The 22997-nt window shown below is 37.2% G+C and overlaps 4 protein-coding genes across 4 annotated transcripts; 3 read left to right on the top strand and 1 right to left on the bottom strand.

Moving 5' to 3' along the window:
• LOC18589953 (RNA-binding protein 8A) lies at positions 13 to 3384 on the top strand. The gene is made up of 4 exons (XM_018128481.1): positions 13 to 393; positions 2053 to 2189; positions 2655 to 2806; positions 2951 to 3384. The coding sequence occupies exons 1-4, from the start codon at positions 129 to 131 to the stop codon at positions 2994 to 2996; spliced, it is 600 nt and encodes a 199-aa protein (XP_017983970.1). The 5' UTR covers positions 13 to 128; the 3' UTR covers positions 2997 to 3384.
• On the top strand, positions 3941 to 5203 carry LOC18589952. Its single transcript, XM_018126895.1, has 2 exons — positions 3941 to 4456; positions 4535 to 5203. Exons 1-2 carry the CDS (start codon positions 3941 to 3943, stop codon positions 5201 to 5203), a joined length of 1185 nt encoding a protein of 394 aa, XP_017982384.1.
• On the top strand, positions 12282 to 18373 carry LOC18589950 (disease resistance protein At4g27190). The gene is made up of 5 exons (XM_018126894.1): positions 12282 to 15038; positions 15356 to 15835; positions 15948 to 16664; positions 16788 to 17627; positions 18166 to 18373. Exons 1-5 carry the CDS (start codon positions 12282 to 12284, stop codon positions 18232 to 18234), a joined length of 4863 nt encoding a protein of 1620 aa, XP_017982383.1. The 3' UTR covers positions 18235 to 18373.
• LOC18589949 (mitochondrial fission 1 protein A) lies at positions 19137 to 22894 on the bottom strand. The gene is made up of 5 exons (XM_007015156.2): positions 22670 to 22894; positions 20207 to 20342; positions 19983 to 20104; positions 19646 to 19709; positions 19137 to 19555 (listed from the first exon to the last, which is right to left on the bottom strand). Exons 1-5 carry the CDS (start codon positions 22760 to 22762, stop codon positions 19470 to 19472), a joined length of 501 nt encoding a protein of 166 aa, XP_007015218.2. The 5' UTR covers positions 22763 to 22894; the 3' UTR covers positions 19137 to 19469.

Raw genomic sequence — 22997 nt, 5'->3', positions numbered from 1 at the left:
CTATAAAAGCCTCAATCAGCTTAAACCTCTCCACGCCACACTTGCGAATTTTTGAATCAGAGAGGTCAAAGGAAATTCTCGTTTTCTTTAGGTAAATAAGGGAAAGATAGGCACGTTGAGATCACGTGATGGCGAGTGCTGACGTGGAAGCCGTGGATTTTGAGCCGGAGGACGATGACCTCATGGACGAGGACGCCGCAGGCGACGCCTCCCCTCAGGCCCCCATGCCTAAGCTCAAGTCCGCCATCACTGGCGGTGCTTCCACCTCTCTTTCTGGCCCAAAGAAGACCAAGGGCCGTGGCTTCCGCGAGGACGACGCCGACCGCCACTCCCGTCTCGCCTCCCGAGACTTCGAGTCTCTTGGCACTGACGGCGGCCCCGGTCCCCAGAGATGTTAGTCCCTCCACTAAACCCTAATTTTTTTCTCTCTCCGTTTATTTACGCTGTTTTCTTTTATTTTATCTAGGGTTTTTATTTTTATTATTTGTCAAAACTGTCCCTATTATTGCTATGTGAAATTTACTAAATAATTTTAGAATAAATATGGATGGAATTAGTTGGGAATTTTGGTAGTTTTGGCTTAACGTTAAATCTTGAGTAGGTTTCTGATTTTTTGGGGTCATATTGAATATCTTTACTCTCAGAATATAGTGTTAATATTTCTTATGTTCTTTATTTGCTTACAGTTTCAAGTTAAACTTAATTCATAACTAAATAGTTCAAAAGACTAATATTAGGGATAAGAAATTTCTCATGATAAAATGTTTTACTCTTCGATTCATTCTATAATAGGTTGTTCCAGGATTAGATTTCACAATGAATTGTTTTGCGGGCTGTTCGAACATCCTAACCTTTTGAATGTTGGATTCCTAAAAGCAACTTCCTTAACTTTGTCATTATGGATATTTTCTGACTATTATGCGTTATAGAGACCCTTGATTAAGAGTTACATTTCTCAGTAGAGATCTTGGGTGAAGAGGTATAATATGTTCAGGTGTTTTATGAGACTAGAACAAGTCCAAGGGCAGATGCTTCATGAATTTCCTGGTCCACAGTGTAAATGCATCCCACAAATTGTAAGATGTAGTATCATTAGGTTTAAGGTCTGCACCTTTCTGCACTTTTCTGTCAGTTGTGGATGGTTAATATTTCTAAAGTTGGATGGAAGAGAGGCCTTGGTGTTTGGACATAGTCCATTTGTAATAAGTTTTGAGGCTCAAAGTTAAAATCGTTTATTGAGGAACTATGTATGTTGATCTAGGGTAGGACTTAAAATAGGTAATTCAGTTTTAAAGTTGAGAAGAAAAGACATAACACTTAGGAAATGAAGTTTGCCAAATAGTATTCCAAAGTGTAAGAGGAAATTGTTATAGGAATAAGAGGAAATTCCTGACTGTGGTTGCCTTTTTCTGCTCATATAGAAACTAGTTTTAAAGCCAAGTGGTGCACGGGACACAAAATTCAATCAAAATCATTTAACATCTTATAGAAATTTCCTCTATGATTTCAGAGGAAATTCTGTTGAAGCATTAAGTGGATCTGTATTCTTGGCCGATTGTTGAGGTTTATCTTGTTCCATTATCAAAAGTATGGAACAGGGTTTAATCATGTTTTCCTGTTTTCAGAATATGGTTGGGACATCATGGAGGGGATATAGGAAATTCCCTTCTATCAAGGACAATAAGCCCAACCAAAGAAAAAGAAAAAGATTCTAATTTCATTGTTGATGAGGTTTTAAGCCGTATGCTCTTCTTTAAGGACTGCTATTACCTGTTTGGCCATGTTTCAACCACCAATTGAGTGCATTAAACATTTTATGTTGTATTGTTGAAACTTAACCTTAGTCTATCCGGCTATTTTCAAGGTTTGTGACCATTTTGGGACATCTCTTGTTTTCCTAGATAATGTCAATTTAACTCAACTTGTAGAGTACAGTGGATAAAAGCATTTGTGTGCAAGAATGAAAAAAAAAAATTTCCTCTATGTTTGTAGACTTTTTTTTTTTTCTTCAATAGTAATATTTTCTGTTATTTCTCTTTGATAAATATGCAGCTATTGAAGGATGGATCATTTTGGTCACTGGTGTACATGAGGAAGCACAAGAGGATGATTTGCACAATGCATTTGGTGAATTTGGTGAGATCAAGAATTTGCATTTAAATCTTGATCGTCGCACTGGATTTGTCAAGGTAGGCAACTTAGTAAATTGGTGTAACTCTCTTTATGACTATTGCTCTGTGCAAATGGTGTACTGTTAAGTTTTCTTTTTGGTGATGGAACTATTCACATGCGCATTTTATATTTATGCATGTGTGTGCTTGCGCGCACATGTGTGTGTGTGTGTGTGCGTGTGCGCGTGCGCGTGTGTGTGTGTGTTGGATATGTTTTGGCTACCTATGTCTGCATGTTTAACATTTTTTTGTGTGTTTTGCATATGTATTAGAGAATGTGGATTCAGTTATATCGAAAGATATAAGCAGTTTAGTGTTGCTTAACCATTTTATGTTTTTAATGCTGGTTTGACACATTTCAACATCTTTTATTTTATAGCAGTGATTGAAGATAAGAAAACAAACTTTTTGTTTCGTTTACAATGGTTTCTTATTATTGTATATTTTTGTTTGAGTAAAATTAATGTGAGTGCTTCCATTTAGGGATATGCGCTGATTGAATATGAAAAGTTTGAAGAAGCAAAGAATGCTATATCTGCAATGGATGGAGCAGAACTTCTTACACAGACTATCAATGTTGATTGGGCCTTTAGCAATGGACCCAGTACTGGAGGCTTCAAAAGAAAAATTATGAGGTTTGTCTCTATGAATATGCTTTTGAATTTTGATTCATCTGTTAAATATATTGCGGCTTATCTGTTCTCTCCTTATGTATGTGCAAAAAAGTGCAGTACTTGGATCTAACGAAATCCTTTATCTTTCAATTTCAAATTTTGCAGATCTGGACGGACTCATCGCTCCAGGAGTCCTAGGAGAAGATACTAACTTGTGCTGTATTGTGAGGAAGGATTTATAACAAGGGATTTGGAGATTTGGTGCTTGAAATTTACTGAAATTATGGACTTGTATTTGTTTGGCTGATGTCCCCTCATCCTGTTTTTCATGTATGGTGTCTCTAAGTGGTGATTGCTTAGTTTTCAAGTGCGGCTTTTTTGGTTTATATTTAACTTCTTGGTGTATTGCTCCTCGCTATTGTGCTCATCCTTTTATTTCTAAGATATTAGTGAGAGACATCTTTTATTAGTACCCTTTCGTGTCGCAGCAAAGTTGTGCAGGTTGTTTTTAGATTCTGACTCTGATCATTATGTTACTGCCATGGAAGCTCCATGACCATGAACCCCTTAATGGGAAGTGATTGTTGGCCTTGAGGAAATTTGAAGAAGAGGTGGGTAAGCTACAACCAATTACATATTTTCTGAATGAAACTATTTTCCTTTTGTTTAATTTACTGATTCCGATAGTATATGACGGGGAGCTGACTAGTGTATAATTAATAGTGGTTACAGAATGAATGCAGCCCCCTTGAACATCATAGTATAAATAGTCATACAAAAAGGAAGAAGCTGGAAGCTTTGAGGGTGGTTAGTAATCTTCCCCAGCAAGGTAATATTAAAACCGATGCCTCATGAATGTAAATTTCCTGATTGTTCTCACGGAAAATCAATTCCAATATTTAATTGCACAAACCGCAAATTATGACTCAGGGCACGGTAGAAAATGGGACAAATTAATTAGAAGCATGTCTATGCAAGGTTAAGGCTTATAGTAAAGGGAACAAGTGATTTTGCTGCAAGAAGCTGGCATTCAAGTCAAAACACACACAAAATGAAAGCCTCGTCAAAACTTACCATCGTTGTTGTTCAAGTCGTTTTGGTAAGTAAGCAAAGATTCTGGTTAAGTTTATTCTTAAAAAAAAAAAAATAAAAGTCATGAGCGGAGCGAGAAGAGAAAGCTTTTGGTGGGTTGACGACAGAGGCTATAGGGATCATCTTGGTAACTTAGAGAGGTGGAGAAGAAGCTTGTTCACTGTTTTTGTTGATAACATTAGTCATCGACTATCATGGAGAGAAGTGAAGGCAAGCTTCGACGAGTTCGGTGTGGTAGTCGACGTTTTCATACCTCATGGCAGTAATTATGCCTTTGTTCGATTCGGGCATGAGACAGAAATGTTGAAAGCCATTCGATACAGATCGGGGATTAGTTTGGATGGGAAAAGATTAAAAGTGAAACAAGCTGACTACCCAAGGGGAAGGTTAGTCAACAATACTGGACGACCTAATGATGAACAATGTGAAGGTGGAAAAAGGAATGGAGCAAGTTCATACAAGGAAGTCCTTACAGGAGCTAAAGGGAACAGAGAAAGGGAACATCAGGAGGCGAAAACGGTGGAAAATAATCAAAACTCCAAGAAGAATATTGCGAGCCAAGGGCAAACTAGTGTTGAGGTGAAAATTGCAGAGGACGAACTCTAATGGTTAGGGAGGAGTCCAATAGGCAAGTTGCAGAAATCATTATCATGCCAGGCAATCCAGAGTGCTATGTTCTTGGAGGGAGTCACGGCGAGAGTAAGGCCGGCTGGAGGTCTTGATGTGTTAGTAACATTTGGGGATAAAGAAGAAATGGAAACTCTACTCGAATCATACAGTGAAATTTTTGAATTGTGGTTTGATTCCATCTCTCCCTACAATGCAGACATAGAAACAAGGAGCTATATGGTCTGGGTCAAAGTGGAGGAAATTCCAATCCACCTATGGAGCATGAAACTTTTCAAAGCATTGGGCAATAGTTGGGGAAAATTTATCAGGATAGACCATGCAACTGCAGAGAAAGATAGATTGGATCATGCACTTATTCAAGTTGAAGTAAGCAGTAAAAATAAAATCCCAGCTTATCCTCAAATCCAGTTTAATGGAAAAATCATTATTTTAAGTGCTTTCATTGCCGACGTGGAGAAAGTCGAGATCAAGAGGCAGATTTTAGCCATGAAAAAAGGGAAAGAAGTGGTAGAGGAAAATTTCAGTTCACTGGAAAACCAGTCATGGTGGGAGGAAGGGGACAATGACTCGTTTTTCGAGGGAAATTGGGACAAGACAAAAGAGGCCTTTGTTAAAGAAAATAGCTGCAAAAAGACTAGTTCTGAACGGATGCTAAAGAAATCTAAAGTCATGGGTACTCTTTTCTTTTTTTTTTAACAGGACATGCAGAACTTTTGTGAAAAGACATAAGAAAGATCAACTACTTTAGTGTATGAAAAAAGGGAGGGAAATTCAAATGGAGGAGTGGCTCGAGGAATAGAGGCAAGTACAAATGAGGGAAGCATGGAGATGGAAAAGATGGCTGTCATAAAAAAAGAGAAATTAGAGAAGAAAAAAAAGATGAGTAAGTCTAGGGTAGACCCACAGAGTAGGAAGATGGGCCAAAATGAAGAGATAGGAAGAGCTCATAAGATTATGAGGTTTGATGGGCTGATGTGTAAAGGTTTTAGTCACAATCAAGTGGAAAAGGGCCAAGAATTGGGCTCTATGAGATCATGGGCTAAAATTGAAATGAAAAATGAAAGGAAAAATAGAACTCAATTGATTGAGCGAGCTAGGGCCGGTTAGTGGAGGAAATAAAAGAGAAAGAAGTAAAGAGCAATGAAAAGAAGAGGAAGAAAATCAAGTATGATAATTTGGATGAGGGTAATGAAAAATGTCAGAATGAGGTTGAGTCGGAATTAGGAAGAAAGATCAGGCCAATGATAGGGGAAATAGAGAGGGGAATCGAGTCGATTATTGAAGAAAATGTTTCAGATAAGGCAACAAGAAGTTTTGCAGACCACATGAATCTGAAAGAGTTGATCAAAATAATAAATAATTAAAGGTTGAAGAAGATAAAAAAAAAAGGAAAAAGTATTAGAGGGAAATGTAAGGTAGTAAAAAAGATGAGAAGAGGTGGAACTGATTCTGTAGAGAGACAGGGAATGACGATGGATGAGGACCACACAAACAATTCTGAAAGGAGTCCTTATACCAAAGGACTGAGTGAAGCAAGAGGAAGAAGAAAGGAGAAACTTCGTGAAGCTGAAGGAAGTGTCAGACTGTGGCCAAGCAAAGACAATGAAAAAGCAAAGTCAGTGGAAGTGGAATCAACAATGAATAGAAGAAGTAGGATAAGGAGGAACATTAGAAAGATTTTAGAAGGGGGGCAGAAAAGTCAGGATGAAAAAGGTCAGGCATTAGAGACAGAGTCAAATATTGCTTTTCGAAACAGTATCAATTGGAATGAGGCAATTGCATCTTGGGAAGTAGGTAACAAAGTTGGGTTGGAATTCCTAACGGATCGTGATGCAGTAGTAAGGGCCTTGTGGAACCAAGGCAAGGAAAACAGAGGAACATGAAAGTAGAGATTTGTGAGGCGCCAGGTATGAGATGTGATTTATTTCCTTATGATTGTGTTGTCTTGGAACATTAGAGGATTGGGCAGGGGAGAAAAGAAAAAAACGATCAAAAAATTAGTTAGGAATTATAGACTTAATATTTTATTTATTCAGGAAACAAAAATGCAGAAGGTTAATAAAAATTTATATGAAAGGTTATGGAGTAGAGAAAAAGTCTGTGGGCATGCTGTCACAGCTGAGGGATTAGTTGGGGGGTTAGTAAGCATCTGGCAGGAGGAGTTTTTTGCAGTTGAGAACCTGGTTGAATCAAAAAACTTTATTATATTGATGGGTATAATAAGGAAATCTCAATTGAAATGTGGTTTTGAGAATATTTATGCTCTCAATGATGAGGGTGAAAGAAGGGTGCTATGGGAAAGGTTGAAAATAGAAATGGGTAATTTTGAACAAGTGTGGTGTCTAGGGGGAGACATTAACACAGTCAAAAAAGAAGAGAAAAGGGTTGGGAAAGGAAATATTGAAAGATCAGCTGCAAGCTTCAATTTTTTCATCAATGATTTGGGTTTGGTGGATCTGCCTCTTGTTGGTGGCAAATCACTTGGTGTAATTATCATGAGCAAACTGCCTTTAGTTGCTTAGACAGATTTTTAATTGATGCAAGCCTTATTATGGGGAACAGTGGGATGATACAACAGTGTTTACCAGTTTTCTTATCTGATCATGTGCCAATTTTATTGGTAATGAGAAATGATAATTGAGGGGCCAAGCTTTTTAAATTTTTTAATCATTAGGTTAGTGAAGATAGCTTTCATCAAGCAGTCAGAGTTTATTGAGAATCGATTGAAAAAGGAAGAATAGGGAATAAATGGATTTGGCAGAATTTAAGAGGATTGAAACCAGTTTAAAAAAAAATAACAAAAAGATCATTTAGGCAACACTCAAGAGAAAATTGACAGATTGGAAGGTGAGCTTTAAAAGCTACTTCTGGAGTGGCAACAATCAGTGAACAAGGAAGAAATTAGAAAGAAAGTCATTGAGAGGAGAGCAGAACTTTGGCATATTTACAAGTTGCAAGAAAGAGAATGGCACCAAAAATCTCAGGTTAGATGGGTTGTTGAAGGTGATAGGAACACTCGTTTTTTCCACACAATGGCTTTAGTCAGGAAAAGATGTAATTTTGTAGGCAAAATTAATATTGAGGGGGGGATTTATGATTATCCCGAAGAGATCAAGAAAGAAGTGGCTAATCATTTTAAAAAATTCTATGAATAGCAAGGGGTGATGAGATTAAAAGATATTCATTGCGGTTTTCAACAGCTGAGTGAGCAATCCAAAATTTAGCTTGAAAGAGAAATCACTGAAGAAGAAGTATAGGACACCATCTGCAGCTATGATGGGAACAAGGCCCTAGGGCCTGATGGGTACAATCTCAATTTTTTTAAAAGCCAATGGGATGTGATAAAAAAAGACGTAATGATTTTTATGGAGACATTTTTTAGAACAGGAAAGTTGGGAGAGGGAATCAATAACTCATCAATAACTCATTCATTACTCTCATACCCAAGACGCCTAATCCTACCCAGTTAAATCAGTTCTGTTCGATCAGCCTAGTGGGAAGCATATACAAAATTGTGGCCAAACTACTAGCAAATCAATTAAGAGAGGTGGTTGGAGAAGTCATAAGAATCAATCAATTTGCCTTCACCAAGAGGAGGCAAATTTTAAATTGCGCACTCATTGCCAACGAAATAATTGATTTGTTGAAAAAAGACGAGAACGGTGGTCTCTTGATAAAAGTGGACTTCGAAAAGGCATATGACAGTGTGGATTAGGAGTTTTTTGACTTGGTGATGTCTAAGATGAGGTTTGGAAAATAGTGGAGGGGATGGATGGAGGAGTGCATATTTGCAGCAAGTGTTTTAGTTTTAGTCAATGAAGTCCCTACTGATCCATTTCTAATGAGAAGGGGCTTAGGCAAGGCTACCCACTTTTTCCCTTTCTCTTTAATATGGTTGTTGAAGCCCTTAGCAGATTAATGTATAAAGTAGAAGAGGAACACTTGTTTGAAGGAATCAAAGTTGGGAACAATGGTCTATCGGTTTCGCCCCTGTAATTTGCGAACGACACTATGATTTTTTACAAACCGAGGCTTGGTGATTTGATTAATATCAAAAGGCTGTTCAAATGTTTCCAACTCACATCGGGGTTGAAAATCAACTTCATGAAAAGTAGTCTCATTGGCATAATGGTGGATGAGGGAAGTGTGAAAAGATGGGCTGATTGTATCTCTTGTAAAGTGGGCAGTCTACCTAATGTCTACTTAGGATTGCCATTGGGGGCAAGTAATTGATCCATTGAAACTTGGAGACCAGTCATTAAAAAATTTGAGGATCGATTAGCGGGATGAAAGTCCAAAATTCTTTCAATAGGTGAAAGGGTTACTCTATTGAAATTGGTGATGGCAAGCCTTCCAATTTTTGATATGTCATTTTTTCAAATCCCTATTGGGGTAAAAAATGAGCTTGAAAAGATTCAAAGAAGGTTTTTATGGAGTGGGATGGAAGACAAGAGGAAGTTACATTATGTTGGATGGGGAAAAGCGTGCAATTATAAAGAGAATGGAAGTTTGGAGATCATTGATCTTCAATTGAAAAACAGAGCACTCCTAACAAAATGGATTTGGAGATATGGGAAAGAGAAAACGAGCTTGTGGAGGGAAGTAATTGTTGAGAAAAATGGTGATGATCCTAATAGCCTTCTGCCGTCAATTGAGAGGAATAGGAAAGTGTCAAACACATGAAAAAATATCACATCCCCCTTATCCCTTACTAACCCCTTTTATATGCAGGTTTCTAACAATTTGGGAAGGATGGTGGGTAATGGCAGCAGTATACATTTTTGGTCAGAGGAATGGGTTGAATGAATTATTTTAAAAGATGAGTTTCCGAGGGTGTTCACCTTATCTTCCAACAAAACAGGAAAAATTAATGAGTACGGTTGTAGGCACAATAATGACTGGAGATGGGAGATATTGCTGCGAAGGAGATTGTTTGGGTGGGAGGAGGAACAACTGAGATTGCTTATAGAAACTATAAAGGATTATAAACTAAATGAGGAACTACTAGACACTTTAGTGTGGAAAGGCACTTCATTTGGTGAGTTTTCTGTCAAAAACTTCTATAAACAGCATTTGACTAATGTGAGTAATAATCACAGCATGTGGAAGGGTGTGTGGGCAAACTTAGCCCCTTTCAAAGTTGAAATATCTGTCTGGCAAATGTTGCAAGGTAAGGTTGCCGTCAAGGACGAATTGGCTAAACGTGGGTTGTTGAATAACAATGCTGCATTTTGTCCGTTTTACAATGAGAAACAGGAAACAATAAGCTATCTTTTTACAAGCTATTTCGAATCTTGGTAACTTTGGTCTCGACGGTGTAAGGAATGGGATATCTATTGGGTTATGCCAAGCGACATGATTACTCTTTTCAGAATTTGGAATGGGACAGTTATCATGGAAGGTGAGATTCAAGTGTGGAAAATGGCTTTTTATGCAATTGTGTGGTCAATATGGCTTTTTAAGAATGAAATTGTTTTTAATTGTAAAATGTGGGGCTCCGAACAGCTTTATGATTTAATTAAACTTCGTGTGGCTACATGGGCCAAGGCAAGATGGCTGAGAGAATATAACAGGATGATCGATACGTTTAGAGCCCCGAAAGCAGGAGCTTGCATAAAAAGTATAAAAAAGAACAGAACAACAATTCAATGGGAAAAACCAAATAAAGGGGTGCTGAAATTCAATGTTGATGGCGTTGCAAGGGGTTGTCCTGGAGAGGCAAGTATTAGGGGATTACTTCGAAATACCAATGGGGAGACAATGATGTCATTTTCAAAGTCCATAGGCATTGGGACTCAAACTTAGCAGAGATGCTAGCGATAAGGGAAGCTTTTTTAATGTTCTTAGCTTCAAGATGGGGAAGCTCCCACAAACTTATAGTGGAAAGTGACTCCACTAATGCTGTGAAGTGGTCCAATTCACTAGAGATAGCCCCGTGGAGACTCAGAAAATGGGTACGTCATATCGAAATGCTAAAGAAACGAGTTAAAGAATGGGAAGTCAAACACACTCTTCGGGAGGCAAACCAACAAGTGGATACCTTAGCGAAATCAGGTATTGGTAGAGAAGAAGACCTTATCAATGTTTTGGGACAATGTTACTAGAGTTAGAGCTGTAAATGTAGAAGGCCCAACCTACAGAGCTGTTTCCCATATGGATTAGGAAGTCTAGATCAGTATCATTCTGTCTTTAGTGCACAGGAAATGAGATACAAGGTGTTGTTGTGTTGGTGAATAGCTGTAGTGCAATTGTTGGGACGTTTTATTTTTTTACTATTTTGATGTCATGGTTGAAATTAGGGGTTGAGGTGAATTTGTTGAGGATGTTCAGGATTTGTATATTATGGAACTTCTGAGATGGCCTAAGGGCATTGTGGGAGATTTTGTACTGGTATACTCCTATTATCTTTTGTAAGGGGCATAGCCTTGAGAAATCCTTGTAAAAAGGTGAACGATGGTTCCCTATTATGATTAATGCATTATGAAATTTCAAAAAAAAAAAAAGTCAAAACACACAAATAAGCTATTGGCTCAAACAACAACAGAAAGGAAACAAATTTCATTTATAGATTGCACAACAGATGGATCTAAGCAGCTTCAGCAACCAAATTCAACATATATATATATATATGATAAGAAAATCAAGGTACACAAAATTTACATGAACGGTGTATGACAGAATTTGCAATTGTTGTATCATCCATTTTTTTATTCTATTTATCAATTTATGTGTAGTGACCTCAATCAATGAGCAAGAAATTACCGATTTTGATTCGATAGATTTTATAATAGTTTAGGTCATAGAAATTATCATAAATAAGAATAAAGTTTTTACATATGAATTCAACTTTTTATATACATATAATAATTAATTGTCATAAATTTTCAGTGTGAAATTTGAAATTGTCATGATAAAATATTAATAGAATAGAGATACCACTTTGATACAATACTGAATTCATTGTTCGCATGCAAGCAAGCACAGGAAAATGGCTACTTACTTATAAGTGGCAAAACTATTGCCTAATTGGTCTCAACAAAGTAGGGTAAGACATATTATCCTAGAGGAAAGACCTGTTTTAATTTGGACTTGGACTTGCAGGGCACTGCTCAAGTATCAAAGTAGGAGCAAGAAACAAAATAATTAGCATCAAATCAAAAGAATTGAGAAGAAAAGAATAAAGAAAGCACACACATGAATCTCATTGCTACGTGCAAAAGCTGATCACAAAAAAAAAAAAACTTAGATATTTGACAGCAATGAAATGGGATGCTTTATGAAAAAGCAATGGATTACCTTATCAATTCTTCTGTCCCTCGCGAAGATCAAATTAAGAGCAAGAAAAGAATAATGGGCAGTTTAACTTTGATCAGAGTGAAAGAAAAGAATAATGGTTGCCCATTATCCTTCCCTTGGAACTTTCAGTCATATAAAGCTCCACAAATGCAACCTGATTACTGTGGTTTGACATCTTCCATTCTGCTGCCATTTCCTACCTCATTTGCTTTCTCACATTCCTCTCCATTTTCGTTTCTATTTCTTTGCTGTCTGATCATTGCACTAAAAACAAAACAAAACAAAACAAAGCCTCCTGTTGTGTTTTAATCTTTATCTCCAAAAAAAAAAAAAAGTTCTATTGTATTGATCATTTCACTTCTGCCAAAAAAGGAAAGAAAAATTCTTTCTTCTTCTTCCCATTGTTTCTGTAGTCCTGTTCTTGGTTTCTTCTCATCAATTGTTTGTGGTTATTGAAAAGGAAATCAAGAAAAGAAAAATGGATTTGGCTACTACCGTAGCTGGCAAAGTTGTTGACTTGAGCATGAATCACATTATACGTCAAACTGGTTACATCTTTTGCTATAAGAGCAAGGCTCAGAATCTGGAGCTCAAAGTTCAGGACCTGATAGCTGCAAGGGAGAGGGTGCAGTCTTCTGTGAATGCTGCCACAAGAAAGGGTGAAGAAATTCTACAGAATGTCAAGAACTGGCAGGATCGGGCTAGTATGATCGCTCAGGAGCCAGAGAACGGCTCGGAAGTTGAAGGGGAATCAAATAAAGACAAGGCCAAGTGTTTCTTTGGCTTGTGTCCTAATTTGAAGTCCCGTTATGAGCTCAGCAAGAAAGCAGACGAGCAGGCAGGGGCCATCGTTAAACTCCTTGAGCAAGAAGGTAAAATCCATGGCAAAGTTTCTCACCCTTTTGATATGCAAGAGATATGGGCTCCATCATCCAAGAGTTACGTGGCCTTGGAATCAAGAAAGTTTATGTTGAATGAGATTTTGGGGGCTTTGAAAGATGCTAATTTGGAGAGGATTGGAGTGTATGGCAAACCTGGCGTTGGCAAGACCACACTTATCAAACAAGTAGCTACAGAAGCAAAGGCAGACAAGTTGTTTGATGTGGTGGCTTTAGCAGTTGTAACTAAGACGCCAGATGTTAGGAAAATTCAGGGAGAGATTGCAGACTTTCTTGGTCTCAAATTTGATGAGGAGTCAGTAGCTGGGCGAGCCATTAGGCTAAGCATAAGATTGAGGAAAGAGAGCAAAATTCTGGTGATTTTAGATGATATTTGGACGAGTTTGAAGTTGGATGAAGTTGGAATTGCCTTTGGAGATCACGAGCATAGAGGGTGCAAGGTACTCATAACATCCAAAGATCCCTATGTCTTACATGGAATGCATGCTAACAGACACTTTCGAGTTGATGCTTTAAAAGAAGAAGAAGCCTGGTACCTATTCAAGAAAACGGCTGGTGATATTGTGGAAGATCCCCATGTACAATCTAAAGCTACTGATACATGTAGGAGATGCGCGGGATTGCCAATTGCCATTGTAGCAACTGCAAAAGCCTTGAAATATAGAACTCCCCCTGAATGGGAAAATGCTTTGAAACAGCTAAAAAATCCTTCGCAAACAATGCCAGCAGATCCTCGCTCAGCTATTGAGTTGAGTTTCAATCATTTAGCAAATGAAGACCTTAAATCTGCTTTCTTGCTTTGTAGTCTTATGCCATACAATGCTACCATTTTTGACTTGTTGAAATATGGAATGGCTTTGGGTTTGCTTCAAGGAATCAAAACAATGGAGGAAGCACGCCAGAGACTACAAAGACTGGTACAAAACCTCAAATCCTCCTGTTTATTGCTTGATGGTCGTATGGCTGAGGAATTTACAATGCATGATGTGATTCGCGATATTGCTGCTTCAATAGCATCTAGGGACAGGCATATGTTTTTTATGAGAAATGAAATAGGACCAAGAGAGTTGCCAGATGCAGGTATGCTAAAAAAATGCTCTGCGATCTCACTGATTTACAATGATTTCATCAATCTTCCTGATGAGCTTGACTGTCCACAACTTAAATATTTTCAACTTTACAACAAGAATTCTGCTTTGAAAATTCCTGATCAGTTTTTCATGAGGACAAAAGCATTGGAAGTTTTGGATCTGAAAGGTTTGCAGCTTTTGTCATTGCCTTCATCACTGGGCTTGTTGGAAGACGTTCTAACATTATGCTTGGAGTCATGCTTGTTGCAAGACCTATCAATGGCCGGAAAGCTGAAGAAACTTGGAATCCTTAGCTTGTACAGCTCCATTATAGAAGAGTTGCCTAAAGAAATAGGGCAATTGACTCAGCTTAGGTTGTTAAACTTGGATAGTTGCTCCGAACTTAGAGTAATTCCACCAAATGTAATATCAAACTTGTCCCAACTAGAAGAACTGTATATAGGTAACAGCTTTGCTCGGTGGGATGATGAGCAAAGAGCAGCAGGCCATGCTAGTCTTGGTGAGTTGAAGCACTTGCCTTGTCTGACAAGTTTAAACTTGCAGATTCCTGATTCTCGTAATATGCCAAAGGAATTGTTCTCCGAGAAGTTGCAAAGATTCAGGATATTAATAGGAGAAACGTGGGATTGGTCAGACAAGCATGAAACCTCAAGAATGTTGAAGCTCAAGCTCACTGAAGGCATTCATATCAATTATGGGGTTCAAATGCTGCTTAAGAAAACAGAAGATCTGTATTTAGATGAATTGAAGCGTGTTAGGAATGTTTTATATGAATTAGATGATACTGGGAAAGGCTTTCCACAACTGAAGCATCTCCATGTCCAAAATGGTTCAGAAATGAAGCACATCATTAACTCAATTGAGGCACCTACTCTTGAAGCCTTTCCCGTCTTGGAGTCCTTGTGTCTTCAAAATTTGATTAACTTGGAGAAGATATGTAATGGCCCGCTCAAAAAACAACCTTTCGAAAAGCTAAGAGTGGTAAAAGTGAGAAGTTGCCATAGATTGAAGAATTTATTTTCGTTCTCCGTTGCCAGAGGGCTTTTACAACTTCAAGAAATTGAAATGGTTGATTGTAAGGACATGGTGGAGATCATTGCCGAGGGAGGAGAAAGTGATATTGGTGAGAATGGAGCAACAACCAAAATTGAGTTCAGGCAATTGCAATTGTTGACACTGAAACAAGTACCAAAGCTTATCAGTTTCAATACGAGCGGTACTACCATGGCACTCTTCAACCAGAGGGTACTTCTTCTCCTCTTCTTTCTTCTATTGTTTTCTATATATTTTAGACAAAAGTTAAAAAGCAGAATCCAAGGTCCTTGCTATGCGTTATGTATCATGCTTTCATATCATGGCCCTTTTCCTACAGTTTAGAGATAGCAATCTTAGATTAAAAGCTTAAAGTTTTGAGGAAATTTCATCCCTTTTCCTTCTTTATGGTGCTTATCATTCACATTGGGATGCTAAATCCTAGATATCTAAGTAGCGCTGCATTTGTTTTGCCTTTTCATCAAGATTACGAGGTTCACTGAATTGAAAAAGCATATACATTTTTACAGGTCACATTTCCTAATTTACAGGACTTGAAATTGTCCTCAATTAGCACATCACAGATATGGCACGCTCAGCTTTTGTCAGTGCCTAGTTGCTTTCAGAATTTAACCACCATGACAGTGGAGGGTTGTGGTAATTTAAAATTTCTTCTATCATCCTCTACGGTGAAGAATCTAAAGCAGCTGATCCACCTAGAAATAAGTGAATGCAAGCTAATAGAGGAGATCATTGAAGAAATATCAGGGGAGGAAGGGATGGAGGAAATGTCGTTCCCCAAACTCAACTCCCTAAAGATGAAGGGTCTTCCAAAGCTGGCCAGATTTTGCTCAGCAAAGGGTGTCGAGTTCCCATCTTTGAAACAATTGCAAATAGAGTATTGCCCTAAACTAGAGACGTTTATCTCCAAATGTGTGAAAAAAGAAATGAGAGCCATGAAAGGACGACAAGAAATGGTCTTAGGCATTCAACCTCTCTTCAATGAAAAGGTGGTTCATTTATTGTTTTCCATTTTCTACCGTCTTTACTAGAATTGCTTAGTATATAAAATAATCCTTTACTTGTATGTATGTTGATTACTCAATGCTCTTAATTATGCAGGTAGCATTTCCTAGCTTGGAGAAGCTGACGATCTCCCACCTAAAAAGCTTGACTATGATGTGGAATAATCAATTACCTGAAGATTCCTTTTGCAAACTAAAGACAATGGAAGTTGCATACTGTGAAAAGCTGCAGACCATTTTTCCATTCAGTATGGTCAGAAGATTTCAAACGTTGGAGACGCTGGTAATAAATGATGCTGGTTCATTGGAAGAAGTATTTGAGGTCCAAGGGCTCTATGTTGAAGAAAACGAGGCTGAGGCAGCAGTTCCATTAAAGAAATTGTACATGTACAATTTACCAAAGTTGAAACATGTGTGGAGTGAGGACCCCAAGGGAACTGCCACTTTTCAGAATCTGAATTTCGTATATGCTTTTGGATGTCACAGTCTGAAATATCTATTTCCAGCCTCAGTTGCAAGAGGGCTTCAGCAACTTGAAAAGGTTGAAATAGACGCTAGTGCGGTGGAAGAGATCGTCGCCAAGGATGAAACCCCTCAACCAGAAACTAGATTTCTGTTTACTGAATTATCCTTCCTTCGACTTTGGAACCTATACAAACTGAAAAATTTCTACCATGGAATGCATTCTGTAGAATGGCCGGCGTTGAAAAAATTTGTGTCCTACCATTGTGGTGATTTGAAGACTTTCACTTCAGAACTTCTCAGCATTGAGGAAACGTCGAGGGTTTCACAGCCACTCTTCTTAGTAGAAAAGGTAGCATATCTATTATGTTTAGACAAAAAAAATCTGTGCAGAAACTCATGGAGGCCTCGCATTGTTGAGACTAATCTAGCCTAGCATATAGCATTGACTCGTTTTCTTTTCATCGACTTTCAGGTTGTTCCCAACTTGGAGGAACTTTCATTGAACAGCGATGACATCTCAATTTTAAGTCATGAAGTCTTTCCAGCTAACCTGTTTAGCAAGATAAAAGTTCTGCAAGTGCACTGCTATCATCAGGATTCAGCTATTTTTCCCTTTCGTTTCATCCAAAAATTCACCAATTTGGAGAAGCTTGATATTGATTGTTGTGAATTTCGGGATCTATTTCCATCTGGAGAAGTAGAGGATGAGGAGAACCATCCCAGGACCCTTGCCCGAGTTCGAAGCTTGAAGTTGGTTTCTCTCCCTAATCTGAGTCATATATGGCAGCTAAGCTCCAGAGCAGACCTGGTTCTTCCCCTGCTTGAAGCTCTAGTCATTTCGCATTGTAGCAATTTGGTTAATTTGGCACCATCAGCTTCATCTTTCTCATATCTCACAACTTTAGATGTATGGAATTGCCATGGGCCGGAGAACATAGTTGCATCCTCTACAGCCAAAAGTCTAGTGCAACTGACCAGAATGAGTATAAGAGAATGCAATAAGGTGACAGAAATTATTGTAGATGACGAAGAAGAAGAAACACCAAAGGAAATTATTTTCAGCAACCTTGTATGTTTGGAGCTAAATGGGTTACCTAGCCTCCTATATTTCAGCTCAGGGAGTTCTGCCTTGAAGTTTCCATCTCTGGAAGATGTAACTGTGAAACAATGCCCAAACCTGAGATATTTCCACTGGGGAGAGTTAAGCACACCAAAGCTACACAAAGTTTGGTTGACAGAGGAAAAGGATCGAAGTTGCTGGGAAGGTGACCTTAATGCCATTGCCACTTCCTATGATACATCCGGGAGAATGGTATGTGTTTATTCACCGAACTTTCTTATCTATAGATTGTTTTATTTATTGGTTCTCAAAATATTGATTTATTATTTTTTAATATTTAGAGAAAGGGAATTCGAACTTTATTATTAAAAATTTAGACAAAATTTATCTATTTTTATCTATTTATATATTTTTATTTTTAAAATAACTTAAATGAAAATCGATTTATTTTGACATTTGGATATTTCGTCTATTATTTATTACTTTTTGATACACAGTTAATCATTATTCATATATTTACATCTAAATATGAATCATGAAATTTACGCATATGATTAATAATATATTGAAAAGTAAAAATAAAGGAGTTGAATCATTCTTTTGGGTAGCACACTCCTGACCCGTTGAAAAAAAAGATCAAATTAAACATTATAGAAACTTAAGTTTAGTTCAATAGTACAAGCACATAGTAATTACACAGCTAAAGATGTAGATAGCATTTAAACTATTTGAGAAATGCATTTGTGGAATGATTGTCATTCACAAAATAATTATGCATTATATTTGGCAGATCTCTGGTACAAGAGACTATGATCATTTGGAAAAGCAAGCAGCTTCCTACTCAATCAGAGATGAATAATTCAAGGCATTCAGAAATCAGGTGATTGCTTTCCATGGTAGAAATTACACCTATATATATGTATTTCCCATGTCAAAAGTATGATTTCCATATGTATTTCGAATGTAATTTAATTCTTTATACATATCTATAATATATAAGCTTGTAATTAGTCATTCTTATACTAAGTTTATTTTATAAATTTCTTCTCAATGATACGAGACATATTTATAATATGAAGTAATGATTGTATACTTTCAAAATATATGAAGATATATCTAGCTTTAAATTTTAATAATAACCAAAATATTTAATTAAATTTCTACAGTTTTTTTGTCATTTTTGACAAAATATTTCATCAAAAATGCTTCAACCATTGCTAATGAAATTTTTCATTTTCGACGGAGAGCATGAGTGAGTGAAATAATTTTAAGAAATTTTCGATGAAATATTTCAAAGAAATATTGACTTTTCCCGATGAAAAATTTCATCGGAGAAAGGCCTTTAGTTTTCCTTTTTGTAGCATGGTTGCCTTGGTGCGCATGCCGTCCTAAAAATTGGGTAACATTTGCAGCAATCTACTCGTATAATCTATATAGCCGTCAAACTATTGCATACCAATGATGAGCCAACACCATTTCCCAGCAAGTACTGCTGTTGTCAAGGACTTTGACATCACAAAAAGGATCTTCTGCCTTCTAATATTGACGTTGTCAAGGATTGAGCTTTTGCTATGGCCCCATAAAGACACCATAACCATATAAGGCAATTATACTTTTTTTTTCCTTAACACTTTGAATATAGAGTATAGCCACTCATTGTTCATACCAAGGAAAATAAAACCCAAAAATGTATGCCAACAATCATGAGATGCAAAGGAGTCAGCAATCATTTGCAGTGATAAAGTTATGGGATGCAAAGGATGCAGCAATTAGATAGTCATTAGAGTCAGCCAAGAGAAATGACAACTCGGCTGATATAACCTCAATCAGTCAGTCATGTGATGTCCACTGAAAAATTGCAGTGAGCAAGAGTAAAACCAGGAGATCACTGAACTACTTTTGAAAAGCACTCAAACATTTCATTTTGAGAAGACAACAAATATGTTTTCAAGAGAAGCATTTCTAACAATTTTCTTTTCTGTACAGCAATATATGAAACATGAGAGAGAAGATGCATTCGGGTAGCATTTCTTTTCCTTTCTTCACAGAAAATGCTTAAGCAGAAAGATTTCTCATACGTATCAGATGGATAGGTTAGTTCTTCCGTGCCAGAGCTGCAGCAATGCCACCAGCAATCAGCCCTGCAGCAGTAACAGCAATACCTATGCCAATGACACCATCTGCACAGAAATTTAAAGGAAAGTTGTCACATCAGCTAAGTACAGATCAATGACGAGGGAGAAACCACAAATCATAGGTACTTAAACTACCTTTTGTAATCCGGTTTTCAATTGCCTTTTTAAGAGATTGTGCCTGCCTCCGATCAGGTTCCATCTGCCAAATTCAATGACAAAACCTATTGATATATGGATATACAGAGAACAAACTTCACATCAAAAGTGTTTCTACAAATAAATAGACAAGGATCATGCAGTTTCCACATAGATTATTTTTTACTAGGAATACAACATTTTCAACAAAACCAATTATTCTGGGGATGATGAGAATAGGTCAGAGGTCTATAACACAAAATAATGCAGCATATTCCACCAATAAGAAATGCCATAATATCTGGAGCAGGAGTATGGAATAATAATGAAAATCAACCTTTAAACATTGCTCCACAATCTCTCTGCTCTTTGGATAGTCACTGCTTCGAAAATATCCAACGGCCAGAAGATAAAGCTTCTCTCTCATTTTCAATGGACTAGTAGTGCTGTCCGATGAAGCTGCAAATAGTAAATGCCTTAATCTTACCCATTCAGACAGGTAGATGATATTCAGCAAAAGATCTCAAATGGGGTGACAAGGAGAGAGAAACTCAATTTCACCTTCAAGCATAGCTATCCCACGTTGCACATCTTCGGCTCGTCTTGAGTGAACAAGAGCCCATGACAAACACATAACATATTCATTTTTCAACTCAACAGAACCTTTTTCTGCCTCAGCAACCTCCTTTTCATAGCCCTGCAAATTATTTTAAAGACAAAAATGTATAGATTAATTCAATGTCTATAATCTTGACCAGTATATAAAGCCAGGATAGTTCGATGTCAACTCATCCAACTACAAATTAAGGTTCTAAGTGTTATTTTCAAGTTGACTCGATTCACCACCTAATCATCCCATGCAAGAAGAAAAGAATATATCTATATATAAAACAATTTAATGTGGTGAATATGAATATACGGTGCCTCATATTTAGGATGAAAAAGCCAGAAGCATATGAGAAACTGCCGAACCATCACACAGTTCAAGCATCATGAACCAAATTGTGATGAACCTTTTTTATTGGTTCAACCATTAGCAGTAATTTTTTGCTAAGTTATATATTAAAAATTTTGAAGGAGAAGAAGAAAAAACAACCAGGAAGTACATCCAAACCGCATTCCAAGTCTACATAATTCAAAGGTTTCAAAATAAAATCACTTAGATGCTAAATACAACTGAAACTGAAAATAAAACAGAAAAAGTACTTTCTGGTTTACTAGCAATTATCACACAGCTGATATCATAGGCTAATCCATCAGTTATTTTCATAAAGGAGGCATTCAAGGTTCAATAAACCTAAGTTACATCAAACTCTCCGTGACACATATGGAGCACATTAAAATAAATATGATATGAGGGTATGACTCTCCAAATACAAGGAAAAACTTGCAAAGAGTAAAATTTACTAGTGAAGCACACCTATTTGAACATATATCCATGCCTGACACTTGTGTCCGAGTTAAAGGACAATAGAGATAACACTACTTTAATAAATGAACCATAGAAGTCAAAGGCAAAGGAGCACTCACAGCTCTAGGACCCTTGTATTACCCAAGTCACAAGGCACTAAAAAGCAATCACCCAAGTAAAGCAAAGTGTTAGTTAATGACAACTAGAAGAAGAAATGGCCCACTGTGTTGCTACTTAAGACTAATCCTAAGAAAGCTCAGTAAAAGTTGATTCTTTTGTTATAGATTATAGTCTGTACCAAAGTCTTTGTTAATCTTTCACTCCATCTCTCAGCATGCTATTAAAGAAATGTTAGTTTAATTTTTAAAAAAGAATAGTTATATGCATGTTTACATGTATCTACAATGAAATAATATCAAATAAGCTTTCCAAAAGTTGACTCCTTAAGTCCATTCTATTGCCTCATGTAATACAAAGCTCAAGAGTATCCTAAAGTAATTAGAAGTCCACATTTGACTCTTAACTCCAAATCTCCTTCATTTCAATAGAGGAAGCTTATGATACAAAGAGCAGCCTTTTTTTCCCAATGCATGGAGGAAACTCCATCCCCAATTGCAGAAAATAAAGGAAGGTGTCAATGAGGAGTCCTTTTAGGCACGCCATCCCTTAAAATGTTGTGGCTTGGGCCAAAGGCATGAACTGCAATCAAGCCACCTCACGTGGAGGTGGCAATGCACTTATACTATCTAGTGCTTCACCTTGGCACCTATGCACTCACCTTGACCACACTGGAAGAATACGTTACCACACCAACATGAAAGGGAATATTCTAGAAAAACACACACTGACACACATCTACAAGAAGCCTCCAGTATTTCAGATCCTGGCTCCCTTTTTCAACACATACTTGTCTCCATAAATGACAAGAATCCCTTCATAGCCAGATGCTTGCTTCTAACCATGCAAAGCAGAAAGGGGAAAGAAAGGTGAAATGTAGGACAAAGGCTAGTGGAGGTGTTTGTTGTAGTCATATATATCATAATCAATCAGGGAACCATGACAGAAATCAGTATATGAGTTGCCTTACGTAGCAGCGATTCTGTTAAACTACTAATTAGAGAATCAAGGAGCCCACAACTTTATGTTGTAAACTGCTAGACAGAATAGCATAAGCTTCGAAACAAAAGGAGTTTGACACAAGATTGTGATTCTTACTAAAGGATATTAAGCATCATCTAAAAATCAAAGAGTAAAGATTACTACAGGTTTATTCCATTACAGTTGCATTTTTGTATGTAATTACACTACAATTGCAAAGTTCTTCATTCCAGAAAAACCAATAACTTACCCAAGAAAAAAAGGAAGTTAGTTGTGAAGGAAAGACAAAATACATTGAAGATTAAACCAAGAAGAAAACCCAGAAGGCCAAATAGAAAAGCAATCCAAAGAACCCAGGCTACGCACTTTCCTTCTCATTCTTCCAAAGATTTTATTGGTTTTTGCATTTCAGAAAGCGGGAAGAGTGGGGTCTGAAGAAAGAGAATAGAAAAAGAAAGAAACCCAAATAAGAAAATCTGCAATTAAGAAAATATGAGGGGAAGAAGGGAACATACAGCAACAATGTCAGCGTCACACCAAGGAAGCGGATCTGAGGCGGAGAAGAAGTTGGCAACTGACTCAAAGAATTTCCCTATCTTTGCTTCCATTGTTGTACTAAAACGTTGGTTTCTTCCTCCTCCTCCTTTCTGTTCCTTCTTTGCGAACTTGGAAACTCTACCCTCGGCTCGAGATTGGCGGTTACTCAATTACAAAAAATATCTATTTCTTGAAAAAAAAAATTATATTTATTAGAAGTCTCATTAATTAATAAAATTATAAATTAATAAAGTGTAAAATGTCAAGTCTATTAACAATCAAAATGTGCACTTCGTTACATAATAA

Source organism: Theobroma cacao, chromosome 9, assembly GCF_000208745.1.
Source record: "Theobroma cacao cultivar B97-61/B2 chromosome 9, Criollo_cocoa_genome_V2, whole genome shotgun sequence".
In the NCBI taxonomy this organism is placed as follows: domain Eukaryota; kingdom Viridiplantae; phylum Streptophyta; class Magnoliopsida; order Malvales; family Malvaceae; genus Theobroma; species Theobroma cacao.
The sequence above is the reverse complement of the archived record's forward strand: the minus strand, read 5'-3'. Positions and strand labels throughout refer to the sequence as shown.